General features: G+C 40.0%; 1 protein-coding gene across 1 annotated transcript in view; it reads right to left on the reverse strand.

The window, feature by feature from the left end:
• The window catches only part of LOC144969944 (cadherin-related tumor suppressor-like), a 300,799-nt gene that overhangs the window by 72,029 nt on the left and 206,270 nt on the right, over positions 1-22,500 (reverse strand). Inside the window, 2 exon segments of the mRNA XM_078909034.1 lie at positions 4,345-5,272; positions 6,494-6,681. Coding sequence (XP_078765160.1) covers positions 4,345-5,272; positions 6,494-6,681 — 1,116 coding nt within the window.

Here is a 22,500-nt window from a genome sequence, read left to right on the forward strand (position 1 = left end):
TCCTACTACTACTACTACTACTACTACTACTACTACTACTACTACTTACTACTACTACTACTACTACTACTACTACTACTACTACTACTACTACTACTACTACTACTACTACTTCTACTACTACCACTACTACACTACTACTACTACTACTACTACTACTACTACTACTACTACTACTACTACTACTCTACTACTCCACTATACTACTACTCTACTCACTACTACTACTACTACTTACATACTCTACTACTTACTTACTACTACTAACTACATACTACTTACTACTACTTACTACTACTACTACTACTACTACTACTACTACTACTACTACTACTACTACTACATACTACTACATACTACTACATACTACTACTACTACTACTACTACTACTACTACTACTACTACTACTACTACTACTACTACTACTACTACTACTACTACTAACACTACTACTACTACTACTACTACTACTACTACTACTACTACTACTACTACTACTATCTACTAACTACTCACTAACATTACTCTACTACTACCACACACACTAACTATCTACACTAAAGTTAGGGCCATAAACCCCCAGGTCTATGATCTAGTATGATAATAAAGTATCTTTATAAAGATTCTGTACAAGATGGCGGTAGCTAATATAGCCATACGATGGGGAAAAAAACCCCTACAAAACACGTATTTAAAATTTGTGCCAGAAAACTCGTCCTTCAAATATCTCGACTCCCAACTTGTTAAACGTGTCTGAATATATCTCAAACCTGAGCCTTCTTAACGAGATTTTCTGACAATTTTTTTTTTGACAAGTTGCATGTCATGTTAACCTATTGGTACTTGAAGTAAAAGTTTTCTGGCCAAATTTTAAATAGTACTGTGTTTTGTCAGAATTAATTTGGCTGTAAATTCTATCAGGATCATGAAAGTATAGAGTTGTATAGATGAGTTTTCTTGGCCACATTTTGCTTCATTCAAGCTACAGTATCTGCCGTCAGTATAAATCATTGCTCGCGCCCACTGGAAAGGCTTATCACGCCCTACCCAGAAGTAGTAATAATATCGTATTGCTTCACCGGAAATGGAAACATTGCCCAGAATTTTTGACAGTTGTGCATTAACGGACTTCCGGTTGGATAGTCATCAGAGAAAGTCCATAATTTTTACAGATTATTGCTTATCTTTTGGCAGAGGGAGGGAGGGCGGAGGGGAGGTAAAGGAGGAGGAGGGGGGGGGGGTTCTATGGTCTGATAAATAAGAATATTGTCTTTCATGAGTGGGGTGGGGTGGGGGCTTTTTTTTTGGGGGGGGGGGGGGGGGGGGTTGGTGGGAGAGAATGGATATCATATGAAGTCAGTCAAGTCTGAGGCAATTTCATCCAATCTGAAGCAAGGAACAATCTTGTAAACATGTGCGGCTATGTGGTCTAGTGGTATGGCACTCGCTTTCGGATCGGGAGGTCCTGGGTTCGAGCCTCCCTCGCTCGGCGCAGAGTTGAGTCCTTGGAAAAGGCTCTTTATCCACATTCTATCACAGTACCCAGGTGTAAAATGAGTACCTCTGCATTTAACAGCGTTGTCTATGTCGGAAAAAAAAATAATATCGTCTAAGAGGCGTCATGACGTCTAGTTCTACATGTTAAGTATTGCTGTTGGTCAGGGACTCTTTGTAAAGCGCCTTGAGCACGTTTAGTTGACATTGCGTTATATAAAAGCTCTAGTTGTTTATTCAATAAATCCCTTGAAAGAAAAGTTTGTTGTCAGACCGTAGTTAATTAATACAGTTGATCCACTACATTAGGTGCTCAAACCACTTTACAAGGGATCTCAAGCCAACAGCAACATATAATATTATTAATGAAGAGAAATGACATGACGCCTGTAAGGCGTTATATAACAATTTCATATCTGAAAGACACAAATTCTTACAGGATTGGTACTCATAATGAAAGACAAAGCTGAAAATATACAAGAGCAATGTTTTAAGTGTACTGCTTTATGGAAGTGAAAGCTGGAAAATGACATCCTCCTTAATACAGAAACGAGAAGCCTTTCAGAAAAGTGTTTAAAAAGAATTTTTAATTTATTTTGGCCTACAAAAATAAAAACAGTGGATCTATTAATGAAAGCTGACTGCACTAGCATTGAAAGCCAAATAAAAAGAAGAAGAAGGCGTTGGCTGGGTCATGTGGCCAGAATGGAAAAAGGGTCACTTCCCAAGACAGCCTTGTACTGGACAGCAGATGGGAAGAGAAAGCGGGGAAGACCCAAAGAAACCTGGCGAAGGACCATGGAGAAAGAATTAAAGGAAGCAGGCCTGTCCTGGAATATACAGCCACCGCAAAAGCAGCCGATCGTAAAAAATGGAGATGTCTGGTGGATGTCCTTAGTGCCTCAAGGCCCGAAGAGGATTAACTAACTAACTCATTATGTCTCTGAGTGCGGTGAGAAAAAAATGCGAGAGAGAAAAAAAGGCTTTATCAAGGATTCATTCCGAACCGCTAAGCTCTGGACTCGAACCAACAGGTCTGGAGATGTGTGTTAAATCCCATAAGAAAGCCACAAAGCCATAAAGCCACAGACTATTTAACATTCCACATAACGGGAAACTGTCGGCAAAATCCAATTAAACTGAGGGGTCCCATTACAACAAAATGTGAAAGATTTGGGTGGAGGTGACGACGAAACTATGAATTGACAAACAGATTTACAGATTAAATACGGTGCAGATTTCAGATCGGGGGAGAGAGGTAGAGGTAGAGAGAGAGAGACGGAGAAAGAAAGAGAAAGAGAGAAAGAGAGAGAGAGAGAGAGAGAGAGAGAGAGAGAGAGAGAGAGAGAGCGGTCCATGGGTAGAGTGAGATGAAGAAGAAGAGATAGAGAGAGAGACATAGAAAGAAAGAAAGAAAGAAAGAGAGAGAGAGAGAGAGAGAGAGAGAGAGAGAGAGAGAGAGAGAGAGGAGAGAAAGAGCGAGAAAGAAAGAAATAGAAAGAGAGAAAGAGAGAAAGAGAGAGAGAAAGAGAGAGAAAAAGAGAGAGAGAGAGAGAGAGAGAGGAGGGGCAGGAGAGAGAGAGAGAGAGAGAGAGAGAGAGAGAGAGAGAGAGAGAAAAAGGGGAGAGAGAGGGGGGGGGGGGGCCGGGAGAGATACAAATTGAACAGATTCTTAGCAGTCAACAGTTTCAATTAAAGTTGCATGCTTGTAGTGAGATGATATCAACAGGAGTATGTGGAAGGAGGGGAGATGAATATCTGTCTATGTGCCTTGTCGAGAATCTAATAGAGTTCAACAGTCGTTACGTCACGTCCCTCGTAATGACGCAAAGTAACTGGTCGTAGCCATAGTCAATTTATAGCCTGACACTGGCCAAAAAATGACGTCAAAAGACAATCTTTGGCCACAAAAGAAAACAAATCGTGAGTTGAATTCAACAGTTCAACCAATGGAATCACTTGTTTCCTTGAGCACTACCAACAACTCATGAGAAGCTGCACAAACCTAAAAAAATGAAGTAAGGCTATAAGTCCTAGTGGGTTCTAGTGTCTGGCTGTAAGTTAATGATGGCTACGAACTGGTTCTAAACTATCGGAACAATAGCTGAAGTCATTATCTCCATCACCGCCTTATGAAACACTTCTCTAGGCCCGTGAAGCTGGAGTTTATCTCTGTTTCTGTTACTAACACTAGTAATAGCTTGCTACTTTTTAAATAAGACGCTATCCTATCGCAAAGTACTCTCCGCCAGATCTAGAAGACCCAGCTACCAAAACACTGCTGGGTAGACAGGGAGGTCTGAAAAAATCTCGACTTCACCCGGGATCTATCTCGGCGTCTTTGCTTGTGAAGAGAGTGCTCTACTGTCAAAGATACTAACGAAAGAGTGAAAATATAAAGGCTTCTTATGGAAACAAAACATACAATGGACGTTTCGGGTACAAACCCTTCGTCAGCACAACAATACACAAATAAACGTGGAAAACAAATAAAGTATAATGAAATCGAAGTGACTATTCTCACCCCCGGGATGCTAGTCTTCATAATAGTATAAAAAGTAGTCCACAATTGTTGTATGTTTAATCCAAAGGTTGTAATGCAGTAATTTGTTAAGTTTCTTGTCACAAGTTAAACAATTAAAAAAAAAATCAATCAAATCCAAATCGCAAAAAGCCGGCGACGTTTTTTTTTCGGTAATCCAATCGGCCGGGGGGGGGGGGGGGGGGGGGGAATAGAGGCAGCCTAATGAAATATAACTTGTATCGTCTGTACTCAATGGTGGTTGCAGTATCTACTGTCAAAGCTATCGGAACCCCCCATCAATCTTGTCCATGTTATGAGTACTTACCATTATCGATGGCAATGATGGTCAATATATACTCCGGTGTGGTTTCTCTGTCCAGCGGTTTCAGCATTAGGACCTGCCCGGTCAAGGGGTCAATCCGGAACAAGCTGGAATAGTTGATGATATTCCTGAGAGCGTACTGCACTAATCCGTTATCGCCCGAATCCTCGTCACGGGCGGTGATGTTGAAGATGGGCAACTCCTTCCCGGAGTCCAGTCCTTCCTGGACAAACGTGTGGTAGGGGGAGTTATCGAAAACGGGTACAAAGTCGTTGACGTCAGTGACCGTGATGACAACAGTAGCGTTGCTATGGAGTGGGTTTTCCACGGAGCTGTCTTCAGCTTGGACGGTGAGCGTGTAGGATTCAGCACGCTCGAAGTCCAAGGATTTCTGGACGCGTAAGACTCCGCTGGACATGTCCAGGTGGAAGTCGTGTCTGCCTGAACCTCCCACGATGAAATAGCGCACAGCCCCGTTAAATCCTTCATCATCGTCTTGGGCCAGGACTCTGAGCAGGCTCGTTCCAACAGACACGTCCTCGGCGATCGTTTTCTCGTAGGTGTTCTTGGTGAAATCAGGGGCGTTGTCATTGGCGTCCAGAACATCGACTTTCAAAGTTTGCTGAGATCTCAGAGGTTCCGAACCTCCATCTCTCGCCTCGATGACCAGGGTGTAAGAAGACGTAGATTCCCGATCCAGCTTTGACTCGAGAATGAGAGCGCCGCTTTCGCTTTTGATAGAAAACGGCTCCCCGGGGCCAGTTGTGGAGAGCAAGGTGAAGGTTATTTGACCGTTGACCCCTTCGTCAAGGTCATTCGCGCTTACGGTGAAGACGGTGCTGCCAGTTTTGGAATCTTCTCGAATGCCGATTCTACCTGGGCTGATAAACTCTGGTCTCCTGTCGTTGACATCTTTGAGTCTAACTTCAACCTGGGAAGATAAAGATAATGTAAAATATCGATGGGGAGGTGTAGTTTGAACTTGTAGGTAGAAAAATAGGCTTTCTCCTCCGTTGATAACTTTGTAGCAAATGACAACCAAAATCGGACAACAACGACAGCGACGATAACAACACCAACAACAACAACAACGAAAACATCAATAACTCCCACCGCCACCACTAGTAACAGTATAAGTAGTTGGTTTTGATGCTGTTTTAGCTGTACTTGTAGCCATGGTGGCGGTTGTTGTAGCGGTGTTAATATTATTATTGTAGAAAAATCAACAACAAAGCAAATATGTAAAATTAAAAATATTGAGTAAGAGACAATACATATATATTCATGAAAGCGTTGAGGCTCGAATCTAAGCGAACGTTTTAAAAAATCTCTCTCTCTCTCTCTCTCTCTCTCTCTCTCTCTCTCTCTCTCGTGCCCCAACCCCCCCCCCCCCCCAATCCCAGCCTTCTGTCTGTTCCAAACATTCGAATCGTCTTTCAAGTGATAGTAGTTGAATCACATCGAAAAAGCAAAAACAAAAGAAAACAACAACAAAAACAACAAAAGAGACACCAACCCCCCCCCCCCCACCCCACCCAAAAAAAAAGCAAAAACAAAAAAAAAACATTAAAAAAACAACAAAAATCCAAAGATAAAACAAAAAAAAAACAAAAAAAAAAAACAAAAAAAAAAAAACACTAAAGACAACCCGCCCCCTCCATCCGGAAAAACAAAACAAAACAAAACACCCCCCCCCCCCCACAAACAATAAAAAAAGACCCCCCAAAAAACACAGACAAAACAGAAAGCAAAAAAAAAACAACATACAATCAATCACCCCCAAGATTAAAAATCTATAAATAAATAAATCAATGAATAAATAATCTAATAAATAAAATAAATTAATAAATAGAATTGTTAAAAACATTCACCATTTCATATACTATTATTTACTCTATAAAATCTTGCCTGTCTTCAGTAAAATGGCGGATAATATTATAATGCGACCACAATCTTCAGCTTGATTTCGGTCTTGCGCCGATATTTATTTTTCCCCGAGATGGCAAAGGTCAGTATTAACATTCATCATAGCCACCTCGGGCTAAGCTATATTATAGCGGTTGGAAAGAATGCCTTCAAACTAGATATCTCTTATGAACATTTCACACTTTCTAAGTAATTCAACTTGAACAAATATCTAACAAAGACTCACATTGGTTCTCGTTGAAAGTCGCTCAGTTGCCTCCGAGGCTTGGTCCGTTGCTATGACAACCAATGAGTAGACCGGATGTAGTTCTCTGTCCAAGAGAGCTGTCGTGTAGACACTTCCGTTGATTGGGCCCACACCGAAGAGTTCCGCTTCCTCTCCAAAAACGCTGTACCTGATTTCGCCATTTAGACCTAGAGATGGGGGGATGGGGGGAAAGGAAAATAAGATGTGTTATTAGAAAACGGTAGGGACTGCCTGTTTGTTTCTTTAGGTCTCTTCCAACACAATTGAGGTTATATGAGAGACCGCTGAAACAAAAAAAACAAGCAATCTAACAAAAATAGTACAAATGTCAATCAAAATCATAACCTATAGATATCATAAGCTAAATTATAAATAACCAAGAACAAACAGGCAGAGGATTTACAGGAAAAAAATATCCCCTGTCAATAATACAAACACAAACCAAAGAAGCAGGATAGGCTAGTAAAGAGAAGAAGAAACGACATCACTATCGGATCGTACACCCATGCGAACATCATAGGTATATGATTCAAGGGTGATGCTCCCATCCAACCACCCGCGTAGGGGCTGCCTGAAGCCGGTGATCGTAAAATACTAACGAAAGAGTGAAAATGGAGAGACTTCGTATGGGAACAAAACAGACAATGGACGTTTCGGGTACAAACCCTTCGTCAGCACAACAATACACAAACAAACGTGGAAAACAAATAAAATATAATGCAAAAAAAAAAAAAAAACTTTTGTCGTCTGTACTTTTCTGTGGTGGTGTTTGTGTTGGTGTTGGTGGTGGTGATGGTGGTGATGGTGGTGGTGATGGTGGTGATGGTGGTGGTGTGGGGTGACAATGGAGTAGAAAGATAAAGAAAACTTGACCCCGATCGATCTAGTTAGCAGTTGGTCTACACGGAACAATAGAGACACCGGGCATGGAACTCACTCTGAACCCAACGCAGATAGATAGGGGGGAGGGGGGAGGGGGAAGGGGTGGGGGGGGGGGGGGGGGCGATGTACTTTGACAAAAAGCTGGATTGTCTTTTTAGCCCGAAAACGTTTCACATCAAATATCGACCCACTGAGAAGCGTCTCAACCTACGTCGATACGTATTTGCAGGTCTGATGACCGAATGCAATTATGGGCTTGATTAAACGTTGTTGTTAAGGACAATAATATTTTTACGTTGGTTTGAGAGTATTTCCATTACGACAATTGGACTATGACAATTTGGGTTGTTATACCTGCAAAAAAAAAAAAAAAAAAAAAAAAAAAAAAAAAAAAAAAAAAAGAACTGGTTGTCGAAACGTACGTACAAAAAATCTCAAAGCCAGAATTTTTTTTAGAGTTTTCGTTTTGAGATTTTTTTTAACAGGTTGAACGTCACAAAACTGATATCATAAAATAACTAAAATAAAATTTATCAGATTTTGTTTTTTTTTTTTTTGTTCAAAAATAGAAACACGCGTTTTGTCGGAGTTACAACAGAGAGGTGAAAGTGAAAGCGACGTGGTGGTGTGTTCAATACTCCAGACAGGAAGTGACAATGGAACGGCTTTTAGATTAATTTTTTTTTTGAAAAGCTTCTTGGACTTCATTGTGAAACGAAAGATTCTAAGACTTGAATGGCCATGGATGGGGATGTAAAAAGTTAATTGTGGCTTAATTTGGTTTGAAAACATGTTTGGTGGTGTGTAGGTAATGATTTCGTTAACGGCCTAATGGTTAAAATATAAAAGCTACAGTTTTCTCTTCCTTTGCGTTGAACAGTTTTCCGCATCGATTTGTTTCGAATAGAATTAATCTAACTATTAACATGAATTATTTCTAGTAATTGGCCTTTCTTAATCAAATGGTAGTCTCTCTCTCTCTCTCTCTCTCTCTCTCTCTCTCTCTCTCTCTCTCTCTCTCTCTCACTGGTGTCATCGGGTGTTTTATGTGTGTGTAAGAATAGCAGTCTATTAGTCTTTCGATGCACGCGCCTACCTACCTAATATCCATCCATCTATCCATCCATCCATCCATCCATCCACCCATCCATCCATCCATCCATCCATCCATCCACCCATCCATCCATCCATCCATCCATCCATCCATCTATCTATCTATCCATCCATCCATCCATCCATCCATCTATCCATCTATCCATCTATCTAACTATCTATCTATCTATCTATCTATCTATCTATCTATCTATCTATCTATCTATCTATCTATCTATCTATCTATCTACAATTTATGGTGATGCCAAATCTATGCACCCCCCCCCCACACACACACACACACAAACAAACACAAACACACACACACACACACACACACACAAACAAACACAAACACAGAGACAACAGTCGAAGCCAATCGAGTACGTAATGTAATTCCTCCTTGTAGACAATAATTCTGCTCCACTCTTGAAAAGCACTCTTAAAATTTTGACCAGAAAATTCGTCCTTCAAACATAAAATCGATCAAAATGACCGTCGTATTGGCAAAAACTATACTTCCTGGCACCTCCCTAACCCTTCCGTAAAGTCCCAGGTTTGAGAGTTTCTTTTTTTTATTTTTTATTTTTGCCGAGATGAGGGTCTAGTCTATTTTAATCGGTCGATATTTGAAGGACGAGTTTTCTGGCCAAAATTTTAAATACGTGTTTTTCCAAGTACGCCAAAATGAATATTGTTGTGTCTATCGGGACGTTCAGCTGTCTGCAGCATGCATTCTCAATTCTCCCATCCATTTAATTCCACCCAATCTTTCGTTTTGTTTTGGCCCACGCTGTGCGTGACGCTCATTCGCTTCAACCAAGAAGAAATCTTCACATAGTTCGCTGACAAAGTGATGCGAGGATTACACATTCCACTGAAGCACAATTTGATTTTGACATCGACAACAACAACAACAACAACAACAACAACAACAACAACAACAACAACAACAACAACAAATCTACACCAGTATCTATACAATTAAAACTACTGTTCCTTCTTCTCCTCCTCCTCCTCGGCTTCTTACAACAAAAAGAACAAGAAAACAAAAACAACAACAACCACAACAACAACAACAACAACTACTACTACTACTACTACTACTACTACTACTACTACTACTACTACTACTACTACTACTACTACTACTACTACTACTACTACTACCACTACTACCACCACCACTTCTACAGTACTACAACTTCTACTACCACAACAACATCAACTACTACAACTACTACTTCAATACATACAAGCTACGCCAATAATAAAAACCCACCCACAAACCACCCAACCCCGTATCTCCAACACTCTCACCAATTACCAATTTTCACCACGTATCCTCATTTCAAATCAAAATTCAATTACAGTTACCTCCCCTTTCCCCTCCTTATCTCAAAACACGTCAAACTCATCACCTTCTTACCCGTGGAGAACAATCTTCTCACAATAGATTTACACAACAACGAGATGTTCAACGAGCGTCTTTTTGCAAATCAATTACAGTTACCTCCCTTTTCCCTTTCTTATCTCAAAACATGACAACCCAAGAGCAATCTTCTCACAATAGATTTACACAACACGAGATATTCAACGAGCGTCTTTTTTACGTGCAAAACTCTAGATCATAAATTCCTCTTTAAGACAAGATAGTTGTGGTGTGAAAGTTATGTCAGTGTGATCAATTCATTTTTTTCCCTTTCTTTAAATGGCGGCGCTCTTACATACACAATGTGTTATTGACACCACAAGAGAGCGTGCATCTTGTATTTTATGTCTATTGTCAATGCCCCATTCCTTTCTCCCAATGGCCGCGCTCTTAGGTACACGATGTGTTATTAACACCAAAAGACACCGTTCTATATATAGACAATAATACTCTATGATGTGCATCTTGTATTTTATGTCTATTGTCAATGCCCCATTCCTTTCTCATAATGGCGGCGCTCTTACATCCACGATGTGTTATTGACACCAAAAGACACCGTTCTATATATAGACAATAATACTCTGTGATGTGCATCTTGTATTTTATGTCTATTGTCAGTGCCCCATTCCTTTCTCATAATGGCGGCGCTCTTACATCCACGATGTGTTATTGACACCAAAAGACACCGTTCTATATATAGACAATAATACTCTATGATGTGCATCTTGTATTTTATGTCTATTGTCAATGCCCCATTCCTTACTCATAATGGCCGCGCTCTTAGGTACACGATGTGTTATTGACACCAAAAGACACCGTTCTATATATAGACAATAATACTCTATGATGTGTATCTTGTATTTTACATCTATTGTCAATGCCCCATTCCTTCTCCTAATGGCGGCGCTCTTACACACACGATGTGTTATTAACACCAACAGACACCGTTCTTTAGATAGTATGCGCTTGGCAAAGAAGCTCATAACATTGCCATCCAGAAGTAAAACGGACCAACACACAAAACTGTGTGTATCCATGAACGTTTATAGTCGGGTTAATACAGCTCAGTGAGAATTACTCAAAAACGCGGACGGCAAAAAGCAATAACAAAGACCTGAGTGACGTCATCTTCGAACTATCTATATATAGGCAATAATACTCTATGATGTGCATCTTGTATTTTACATCTATTGTCAATGCCCCATTTCTTTCTCATAATGGCCGCGCTCTTACACAAACGATGTGTTTTTGACACCAAAAGACACCGTTCTATATATAGACAATAATACTCTATGATGTGTATCTTGTATTTTATGTCTATTGTCAATGCCCCATTCCTTACTCATAATGGCCGCGCTCTTACATCCACGATGTGTTATTGACACCAAAAGACACCGTTCTATTTATAGACAATAATACTCTATGATGTGCATCTTGTATTTTACATCGATTGGCAATGCCCCATTCCTTCTCCTAATGGCGGCGCTCTTAGGTACACGATGTGTTATTGACACCAAAAGACACCGTTCTATTTATAGACAATAATACTCTATGATGTGTATCTTGTATTTTACATCTATTGTCCGTGCCCCATTCCTTACTCTAATGGCCCGCTCTTAGGTACACGATGTGTTATTGACACCAAAAGACACCGTTCTATTTATAGACAATAATACTCTATGATGTGTATCTTGTATTTTACATCTATTGTCCGTGCCCCATTCCTTACTCATAATGGCCGCGCTCTTAGGTACACGATGTGTTATTAACACCAAAAGACACCGTTCTATTTATAGACAATAATACTCTATGATGTGTATCTTGTATTTTACATCTATTGTCCGTGCCCCATTCCTTACTCATAATGGCCGCGCTCTTAGTACACATGTGTTATTACACCAAGACACCGTTCTATTTATAGACAATAATACTCTATGATGTGTATCTTGTATTTTACATCGATTGGCAATGCCCCATTCCTTCTCCTAATGGCGGCGCTCTTACATACTTGACTTGACCTGACTTAGATGCCTTTCGCGTCTCGACCGAAAGATCGGGTCGCCTTGGCTGTTTCCAGTCTTTCCTGTGTGAGGTGTCTCCAATATTGCCGGTCCTCTGTTAGGGTTCTCAGATTTTCAAGGTCCCCTGCCGTTATGAGACTAATGCTTTGTCCAAGTGTTGTGAGGTTTTTGTTTAGGATCACAGGAGTGTTGTGATCGGTCTTCCTCTGAAAAGGTTCCCGTGTTTTTGGAAGTATCCCGACATGGCTTGGTTAGCTGGTATGTTTTTGTCCCTGCGTAGTATGTGACCGAAAAGTTGCCATCGTTGCTGTAAAATGTCAAGGAGATTGGTCTTTCTTTTGTGATCTTATAGAGTGATTCATTTGAGATCTTTTTTGGGTATTTGATGTCCAGTACCCTTCTTAGCTGTGTGCGATGGAAGGCATCCAGATGTTCTTCTTCGGATTTTGTCAACGCCCAAGTGCCGCAGTTATACAGAAGTACCGGTTTTACAAGAGCACGGTACAGTTTCAGTTTGGTTTTTCTATTTATTTTGTCACCTCTAATCCATACATTGGTGAGTTTACTGAGTGCGGCGTTTGATAGCTGTTTTCTTCTTTGTACATCCTCGATGTCTCCAATTACATACACGATGTGTTATTGACATCAAAAGACACCGTTCTATAACTTAGAAAATAATGATTTTCAATGTGTCTCACAGCTAGGTGGTCTAGTGGTATATGACATTCGCTTTCGGATCGGAAGGTCCGGCCCAGGTTTGAGCCTCGCTCGGCGCATAGTTGAGTCCTTGGAAAAGGCTCTTTACTCACATTCTCTCACCGTACTCAGGTGTAAAATGAGTACCTCACCGTTAATAGCGTTGTCTCTGTCGTAAAAAATTGTAATATCGCCTATCGGGCGTCATGTCTCGTTCTAGACGTTGCGTGTTGCTGTAGGTCAGGGACCCCTTGTAATGCGCTTTGACTTTGAGCACGTTTAGTGGATATTGCGCTATATAAAACCTTTTTTTTTAACCTTATGATTTAAATCTAATCTCCTTATATTTACAGTTACAATGAAACGAAAGAAATCTTTCCTCGTCTTTATCAACTCATCGCACGCGCAACCATTTCACTACCCATCGCAGTATGTAAGTAAGTACTCACCGCCAGGTATCTGAACCTGACAAATTATTATTCTTACCTGGGGCAACTCGGCCCTTACCATGACAAAACCCCGTAGATACAAAATTGGCCCAAACCGTAGTCATCGTTAAGTTATAGATAGTATGCGCTTGGCTAAGAAGCTCATAATATTGCCATCCGGAAGTAAAACGGACCAACACACAAAACTGTGAGTATCCATGAACGTTTATAGTCGGGTTAAATCAGTTCAATGAGCATTACTCATAAACGCGGAAGACAAAAAACAATAACAAAGACCCGAGTGACGTCAACTTCAAACTATCTATAGATAGAATGCGCTTGCCAAGGAGTTCACAACATTGCCATCCGGAAGTATAACGGACCAACACACAAACCTGTGTAACCATGAACTTTTATAGTCTGGTTAATACAGTTTAGTGAGAACAACTCACAAACGCGGATGGCAAAACAATAACAAATGCCTGAGTGACGTCATCTGCATACTATCTATAGCCTGATACTGAAACCCAAAAAGACTGGCATTTGACGTTATTATTTGGTTTTTGTACCGCCTAGTGAGTTGTCGTGAGTAGAGCTCATGGAAACAAGTTATTCCATTGGTTGAACTATTGAATACAACTTACGATTTGTTTTCTTTTGTGGCAAAAGACTGACATTTTGACGTCATTTTTTGGTCAGTGTCAGGCCATAACTTTACGAAGGCCACGCTCAAACAGAGATATGTTTACTTCTGTCAGTAGAAGAAGAATCCCTTGCATCCTTTACCACGAGATCTTAAAAGTCATTTCATGATATTAATATAGATAGAATGAAGTTGACGTCACTAGGGTCTTTGTTATTGGGTTTGTTTGGTTTTTTTTTGCCATCCGCATTTATGAGTAATTCTCACTAAACTGTACTAACCAGACTATAATCGTATAGTTTTGTGTGTTTGGTCCGTTATACTTCCGGTTGGCAATGTTGTGAATGAGCTTCTTTGCCAATCGCATACTATCCATATGAAAAATATTTAGAAAACGTTAAAAACACCCCAGTATTTGTTTCTATTTATGCATAATAGACAGTAATGATCAGTTCATTTGACTCTCGCTAACTCTAGCTGTAAAATGAGAGTTTTTCATTCCACTTCGTTTTGTGGTCACAAGACCCCAAGGACGGGGGGTGGGGGGGGGGGCCTGGGTGTTAGGTAAAATACTCTTGTTTTCAAACTCATCTCCTTGTCCCTGTCAAAACATTCATACATTCTTCCTGGACTAAAAAAACACTCTTATGTACTGGTTAAGTATCGAAGTCCTTGACGATACTAACAACAAGATCGTTACTATGTATGGCTGTCAAAAAACAACAACACATATTTATCGTTTTAGATAGAAATTTTGCTAATAAAACCCAAAAAAAAATACATCACACCAATGAAAAAAAAAAAAAAGAACCTACATAAAACTCACAAACCCCCCCCCCCCAAAAAAAAAAAAAAACAAAAAAAAAAAAAAAAAAAAAAAAGACAAACAAAAAAAAAAAAACAACAAAAACAAAAACCAATCCAAAAGTCAACAAAAACAAAATATAAAACAACAAAATAAAAAAAAAACCCAAAAAACAAAAAAACAAACAAACAAAATCAAAGCAAAACTAAAACAAAAATAGAAACTTCGGGGAAGTCCCGGGTTTGAGAGATTTTGCCAAGATGAGAGTAATTTAAATTGATCGATATTTGAAGGACGAGTTTTCTGGCCAAATTTTTTAATATGTTTTTTTTTTAAACAGAGTACGGCAGTATTGACGTCACTGTTTTCTCCCCCGATTGTCGAGCATACGACATGCGGTTCTGGCGTGAACATCAATGTCACTTTTATGTGTTCAGCACACACAACACAGATTAAACTATCAAACTAATAGATAGTTCGAAGATGACGTCACTCAGGTCTTTGTTATTGTTTTTTGCCATCCGCGTTTATGAGTTATGCTCACTGAACTGTATTAACCCGACTATAAACGTTCATGGATACACATAGTTTTGTGTTGGGGCCGTTATACTTCCGGATGGCAATGTTATGAGCTTCTTAGCGAAGCGCATACTATCAATATAAACAACAATGACATCATTGATAAGAAATGCCATAAATAACCCCTTCCCTCACCCCCCCCCCCCCAAAAAAAAAAAAAAAAAATTAATTTAAAAAATAACAACCAACAACCTTTCAAAAAAATAACAAACATGAAACAAGAAAAAAAACCAACAACGAAAACAAACCCAAAATAACACACACACGCACACACCCACACACACACATACCCCCCCCCCTCCCAATAAAATAAACAAAACAAAATCCTCTTTCCCCCCCCCCCCCCCCTTTCGCGCTTAAAAAAACAACCCAAAAACTTCTATAGATAGTATGCAGATGACGTCACTCAGGCCTTTGTTATTGTTTTTGCCATCCGCGTTTGTGAGTTATTCTCACTAAACTGTATTAACCAGACAATAAAAGTTCATGGTTACACAGAGTTTGTGTGTTGGTCCGTTATACTTCCGGGTGGCAATGTTGTGAACTCCTTGACCAAGCGCATTCTATCTATACAAACAAACTAGAACAAAACAAAAACCCCAAACAAATCTAAAACAAACGAAAAAATCCCCGCCAGTAACACAAACACTGCACGATGGTGAACAAAAAAAACCTAAGTATGTAGTAAGAACGCATCCTTGACACGTGACTAGTCCGTTACGTGTTATTGTTACCGGCTGGAGTGACAAGAACAATGTGCGAAATGCACCAACAACCATTGTAACACACAGAGACACAGACTGACACAGACATGGTGAACCGTACAACTGGGGCAGGCAGCCCATTCATTACAGCTTTTTTGATTTGTTTTTACTGTTGCTCGTTTGATTATATTCTTCCTTTCTTTTTTGAGGATTGAATTGGGGATGGACTGAGGGGGAGTAGGTCAGTTTTGCACTGTTTCTTCCTTATTTGCTACTATATTTGCATTCTATCTTTTTAACCATGAGAGAAAATGTACCTTTATGTTATTACTTTTTGCCATCCAAGTTTATGAGTAATTCTCACTAAACTGTATTAGCCAGACTATAGATAGTTCGAAGATGACGTCACTCAGGCCTTTGTTATTGTTTTTGCCATCCGCGTTTGTGAGATATTCTCACTAAACTGTATTAACCAGACTATAAAAGTTCATGGTTACACAGAGTTTGTGTGTTGGTCCGTTATACTTCCGGATGGCAATGTTGTGAACTCCTTGGCCAAGCGCATTCTATCTATAAATGTTAAAGGTTACACATAGTTCTGTGTGTTGGTCCGTTATACTTCCGGATGGCAATGATGTGAGCTTCTTAGCCAAGCACGTAATATTTTTAGTCAAAGCGATCAGAAGTGAGTAGAAAATTGAAGATAGACATCAACACAGAAGCGCTACCACTACGTCGCCATCTTGTTTTGTATTCCGTGGTAAACACGACAGAGATTGTGCCAAATCAATTACTGAATTAACAAAAAACACACACACGCCAAAACAAGTAAAGGTACAAACACATTGTCAGTTGATACGTCGGGGAAGTTATAGAATATATTATTATTAGTCAGAAAACAAAACGTAGGCAATAAAACAAACACACACACACACATACAGACACATACAGAGAGGAGAGAGAGAGAGAGAGAGTGTGTGTGTGTGTGTGTGTGTGTGTGAGAGAGAGAGACAGAAAGAGAGAGAGAGAGAGTGTGTGTGTGTGTGTGTGTGTGAGAGAGAGAGAGAGAGCGAGACAGAAAGTGAGAGAGAGAGAGTGAGGGAAAGAGAGTGTGTGTGTGTGTGAGAGAGAGAGACAGAAAGAGAGAGTGAGAGAGAGAGCGAGAGAGAGAGAGAAAGAGAGAGGGATAAAGATTACTCATAGGAACATAATGATGAAAAACCAATCATAAAACACACACACACACAAACACACACACACACTCACACACATCTACATGTAAAATACAATTATTTTAAAAGAGCGGGGAAGAAACGAAAATGTAAATTCTAAATTAAATTCTAGGTAATTTCTTTCCAATTCGCTGTGATATCGGAACCCGTCAGGCCGTCACGGTGCCAGATGGAGGCAGCCACCGGGCAAATCAAGCAACCGACAGACAAGACATACGACAGACTAGGAGATGATCTATCTAATATCTCCATTTGTTTTACATTAACCAGTCAGGCCGTCACGTAGCCAGATGGAGGCAGCCACCGGGCAGACCAAGCATCAGACAGACAAGACATACGACAGACTAGACGATCTATTATATCTCATTTGTTACATTAACCAGTCAGGCCGTCACGTAGCCAGATGGAGGCAGCCACCGGGCAGACCAAGCATCAGACAAGACAAGACATACGACAGACTATGAGACCGTCACGGTGCCAGATGGAGGCAGCCACCGGGCAAATCAAGCATCAGACAAGACAAGACATACGACAGACTATGAGACCGTCACGGTGCCAGATGGAGGCAGCCACCGGGCGAATCAAACATCAGACAAGACATACGACAGACTATGAGACGACTGCAAAGAGCAGCACGGCGAAACAAAATCAGACAAGACATGAAACATGAGACGATCTATCTACTATCTCCCTGGCAGATGTCGACTGCAATCATCTTATCACAATGTCATCCCACAAACACACACACACACTCGCTCTCTCTCACACACAAACACACACAAACACACACACACACACTCTCTCTCTCTCTCTCTCTCGCTATCTTTCTCTCTCCCTCTCTCTCTCTCTCTCTGTCTCTATCTATCTATCTATCTATCTATCTCTCTATCTCTCTCTCTATCTATCTCTCTCTCTCATACACACACACACAGATATACACAACAGACATTTACAACCAATATCAAACAGCCGCCATGTTGTACTGGATACGCCATAATATTGTCCGGCTATGTGGTCTTATATGACACTCGCTTTCGGATCGGAATTTGATATCGCCTAACAGATGGAAATTTAGAAGGGTGGGGAGAGGAGGGGGGCTGGGGCTGGGGGGGGGGGGGGGGAGAGTTAAATTCTAGATGAAGTTCTATGTATTTTTTTACACCTTCGTCCTATATGCTAAGCGTTGCTGTTGGCCTGGGACCCCCTGAAAAGCGCTTTGAGACTTCGAGTGGATATTGCACTATAAAAAAAAAAACAAAAAACAAAAAACAAAACCTTTCATCATAGAGAATACGTCAAAAAAACATGGTATTAAACAATAACAGATTCCAAACACCTGCCATTTTGTACAACAAACGAAATAGAAGTTGGAGTGTAATAAATAGAATGAATTTGACGTCACTCAGGTCTTTGTTATTGCTTTTTGCCATCCATTTTTTGGAGCAATTCTCACTAAACTGTAATAACCAGACTATAAACGTTTAAGCTTACACACAGCTGTGCGTGTTGGTCCGTTATACTTCCGGGTGACAATGGTCTGAGCTTCTAATCCAACGCATACTATCTATAAGATATGAAGTGAGTAGAAAAGTGTCTACTATCTATAAACGTTTAAGGTTACACATAGTTTTGTGCGTTGGTCCGTTATACTTCCGGATGGCAATGTTGTGAGCTTCTTAGCCAAGCGCATACTATCTATACAGTATTTTGCTATAAAATGGCAAAAAACTTTTTTGTTTTCATGTTGGCAAGAATACCTTTGCTTGTTCTTACTCCAAAAAGGACTTCAGTTCCTTTGTCACGACATAGGATAATAATAATAATAATAATATATCTTTATTGTCCCCCAAAAAATGATAATTTGTCATTTGGTTACACATTTATAACAATACAATATTGACATAGACACACTCACACAAGATGCACACTAGTAACATAGTAGTTATCGTAAAAAAAAAAATAAATAAAATAAAATAAAAAAAAACCCGGCATCAACAACATCATCATCATCATCATCATCATCATCATCATCATCATCATCATCATCATCATCATCATCATCATCATCATCGTCATCATCATCATCATCGTCATCTCATCATCATCATGTCATCATCATACATCATCATCATCATCATCATCATCACATCATCATCATCATCTCGTCGTCGTCGTCGTCGTCTCATCATCATCATCATCATCATCATCATCATCATCATCATCATCATCCATCATCATCATCATCATCATCATCATCATCATCATCATCATCATCATCATCATCATCATCATCATCGTCGTCATCATCATCATCATCATCATCATCATCATCATCATCATCATCATCATCATCGTCATCATCATCATCATCATCACAACAACCTTCCTAATATTTTCGTTACAATCCTTCACTACCACCATAAGAAAAGTGGAAGGGGCCGTTCTGTAAGAACAACGTTTAGAAATGTGGTTTTTTTCAGAGCATAGCCTTCGAGAGTCCTTTTTCCAAGGACTCAACTATACGCACCGACCCCAGGCTCGAACCCAAGACCTTCCGATCCGAAATCGAGTGTCATAGTAATACCACAAGACCTCGTAGCCGCACATTTGAAGCCAAAGTTAAGATAATTCTGGTCAAATTGAATTTTTTTTTAAATCAGCGTTTTATTTAGTCAGAATGTAGCCAAGTTTCCAATTTATTTAGCCCTAATGTGGCCAAGTTTCCAATTTATTTAGCACTAAAGTAGCCACGTTTCCAATTTATTTAGCCCTAATGTGGCCAAGTTTCCAATTTATTTAGCCCTAATGTAGCCAAGTTTCCAATTTATTTAGCCCTAATGTGGCCAAGTTTCCAATTTATTTAGCCACAATGTAGCCAAGATTCCAATTTATCTAGGCCGAATGCGACCACGTTTCCAATTTATTTAGCCAGAATGTGGCCAAGTTTCCAGCATGAGCAGATCCTCATTAGTGAACATAATCCGATCATAAAGCTGTAAAGAATCCGATCTGGTCCGATTATCGTCCGACAAACACGCCATCAAAAACACATCAGGCGGTCTTCAGACATCAATTTGGCCACAATTCACTGCTCATCTGTCAGACTCCGGAAAAAACAAACAAACCCGAAACCCACACCTATTAAAAATTTTGGCCATAAAACTCGTCCTTCAAATATCGAACGATTAAAATGACCCTCATCTTGGCAAAAACTCTCATACCTGGGGCTTCCGCGGAAGCCCCAGGTATGAGAGTTTTTGCCAAGATGAGGGTCATTTTAATCGTTCGATATTTGAAGGACGAGTTTTATGGCCAAAAATTTTTTAATATTTCTGGCCAAAAGTTTAAATACGTGTTGTTTTTTTTTTACAAAGCACAAGAAGTGTTTATGTTTGCATACTTCTGCTTGTGTTGTTTGTGTATGCATTGCGTTGTTCGCGCTTCTAGCTGTTGATGACAATGACGGACTTGTACGACGAGGTAGCATATGATGTGAGAATAATACGTGCAGAATGATAATACTAGATACATTCAACTTAATCCTGTCTCTTTCGTTTTATTTTTTAAATCGTCTTCTTTGTCAATAAATGATAGATTTTTTTTTCATCTCGAACATTCGCCTGGTCTGTGTCTCGAGACAAAATCATTATTTTATTTAGTAACGTTACACCTCGTAACACTTTGAACTGGGGATCGAACCTCAGACCTTCTGATTACCGGTTAGACATGCTACCATTACAAGAGGCTCGTGTAAGATGGTAGCACGTCTGACTGGTAATCAGAAGGTTTGAGGTTCGATCCCCAGTCGAGGTCGACTGATTTTTTGGGATGTTTAAATTTTTTATTTTTTTTTTTGGGTATTTTTCTTCCTTGCTTTGTCTGGCAGCTTCCATACCCACTTGTTCAGTTATTGGTTGTATTGCTTATTCTTAAAATTCAATAGATCATTATGGCTTCAGACAGTCTCCCATCGTTCTAAAAAATAATCCCTTCTAACTCCCCCCCCCCCCCCCCCCATCTCATCTCCCTCAGCAAAGAACGTGTAGGTAACGATTGTTATGTTACCAAGAGCTCTCACTTCCCGCTTTTGGTGAAGCAAAGCATCTTCCGTATTTTCTTCATTGTATCAGTAAGCCTAGCGCGCATGATACACGCGGAGCACACCCACCTCGCTGTCTCGCCTGGCACGCGACAATAGCATTGCGGTTAAGAGAAGTGAGAGCTCTTGGTAACTACGTTACCCTACACACTCTTTGCCCTCAGACACATTAGCTCTTTGTTATTGTTTTTAGACAGCCATTTTTATGAGTGGTTCTCACTAATATAGATAGTATGCGCATGGCTAAGAAGCTCATAACATTGCCACCCGGAAGTATAACGGACCGACACACAAAACTGTGTGTATCCATGAACGTTAATACAGTTCAGTGAGAATAACTCACAAACGCGGATGGCAAAATACAAGAACAAAGGCTTGAGTGACGTCATCTTCGAACTATCTATAGCATGGCTCAGAAGCTAACAACTGCCATCCAGAAACATAACGGACCAACACACAAAACAATGTGTAACCATGAACTTTTATAATCTGGTTCATCCAGTTTAGTGAGAGTTACTCATAAACATGGATGGCAAAAATCAATAACAAAGACTCAATTGACGTCAACCTCATTCTACATACACACGTTTAAGGTTACTTATGGTTTTGTGTGCAGGCAGGTATCATTAATCTGGCTGGCGGATGCTGTGAATATTTTACCCAAACGCATAGCATCCATACCAAAGTCATAAATCACGTGACGAGCGTGTTGACTTCTGAGAGGCGACGACGGATAGAAGGAAAACACGGCAATCGACACACACACACACACCTTAACAATGCCGTACTCTGGAAAAAACCCATATTTTAACATTTGGCCAGAAAACTCGTCCTTCAAATATCGATCGATTTAAATGACCCTCATCTTGGCAAAATCTCTCAAACCTGGGACTTCGCCAAGTCTTTAAATAAATCCCCAGGTTTGAGAGTTTTTTTGTTGTTTTTTTTTCCAAGATGAGGGTCATTTAAATCGATCGATATTTGAAGGACGAGTTATCTGGCCAAATATTTCAAGACGCATCTATCTGGAGTAAAGCATTGAACTGGTTGATGTTTATCATTTCTCAAGTCTCTCTCTCTCTTCTCTCTCTCTCTCTCTCTCTCTCTCTCTCTCTCTCTCTCTCCCCCCCCCCCCAATTCCCCATCAAACAACACCTCCCCTCCCCCCCCCCACCCACCCAATTCTTGAACAATGTCTTTCACACTTACAGACTGACAGATCTGTATGTTTGTATCGCCTTGCTCGTAAATGCCAAGATTATAATATAAATATTTTTTTTTCGTATTAAAAAAAATAAATAACCGCCAGGGATGAGAGACATCCAAAAATATGGTTTGCCGTCATTTTGTTAGTTATTATTTATTTTTAAAAA

This window comes from Berghia stephanieae, chromosome 4 (assembly GCF_034508935.2).
Source record: "Berghia stephanieae isolate SIO BIC M18660-M18661 chromosome 4, UCSD_Bste_1.3, whole genome shotgun sequence".
Taxonomy (NCBI): domain Eukaryota; kingdom Metazoa; phylum Mollusca; class Gastropoda; order Nudibranchia; family Aeolidiidae; genus Berghia; species Berghia stephanieae.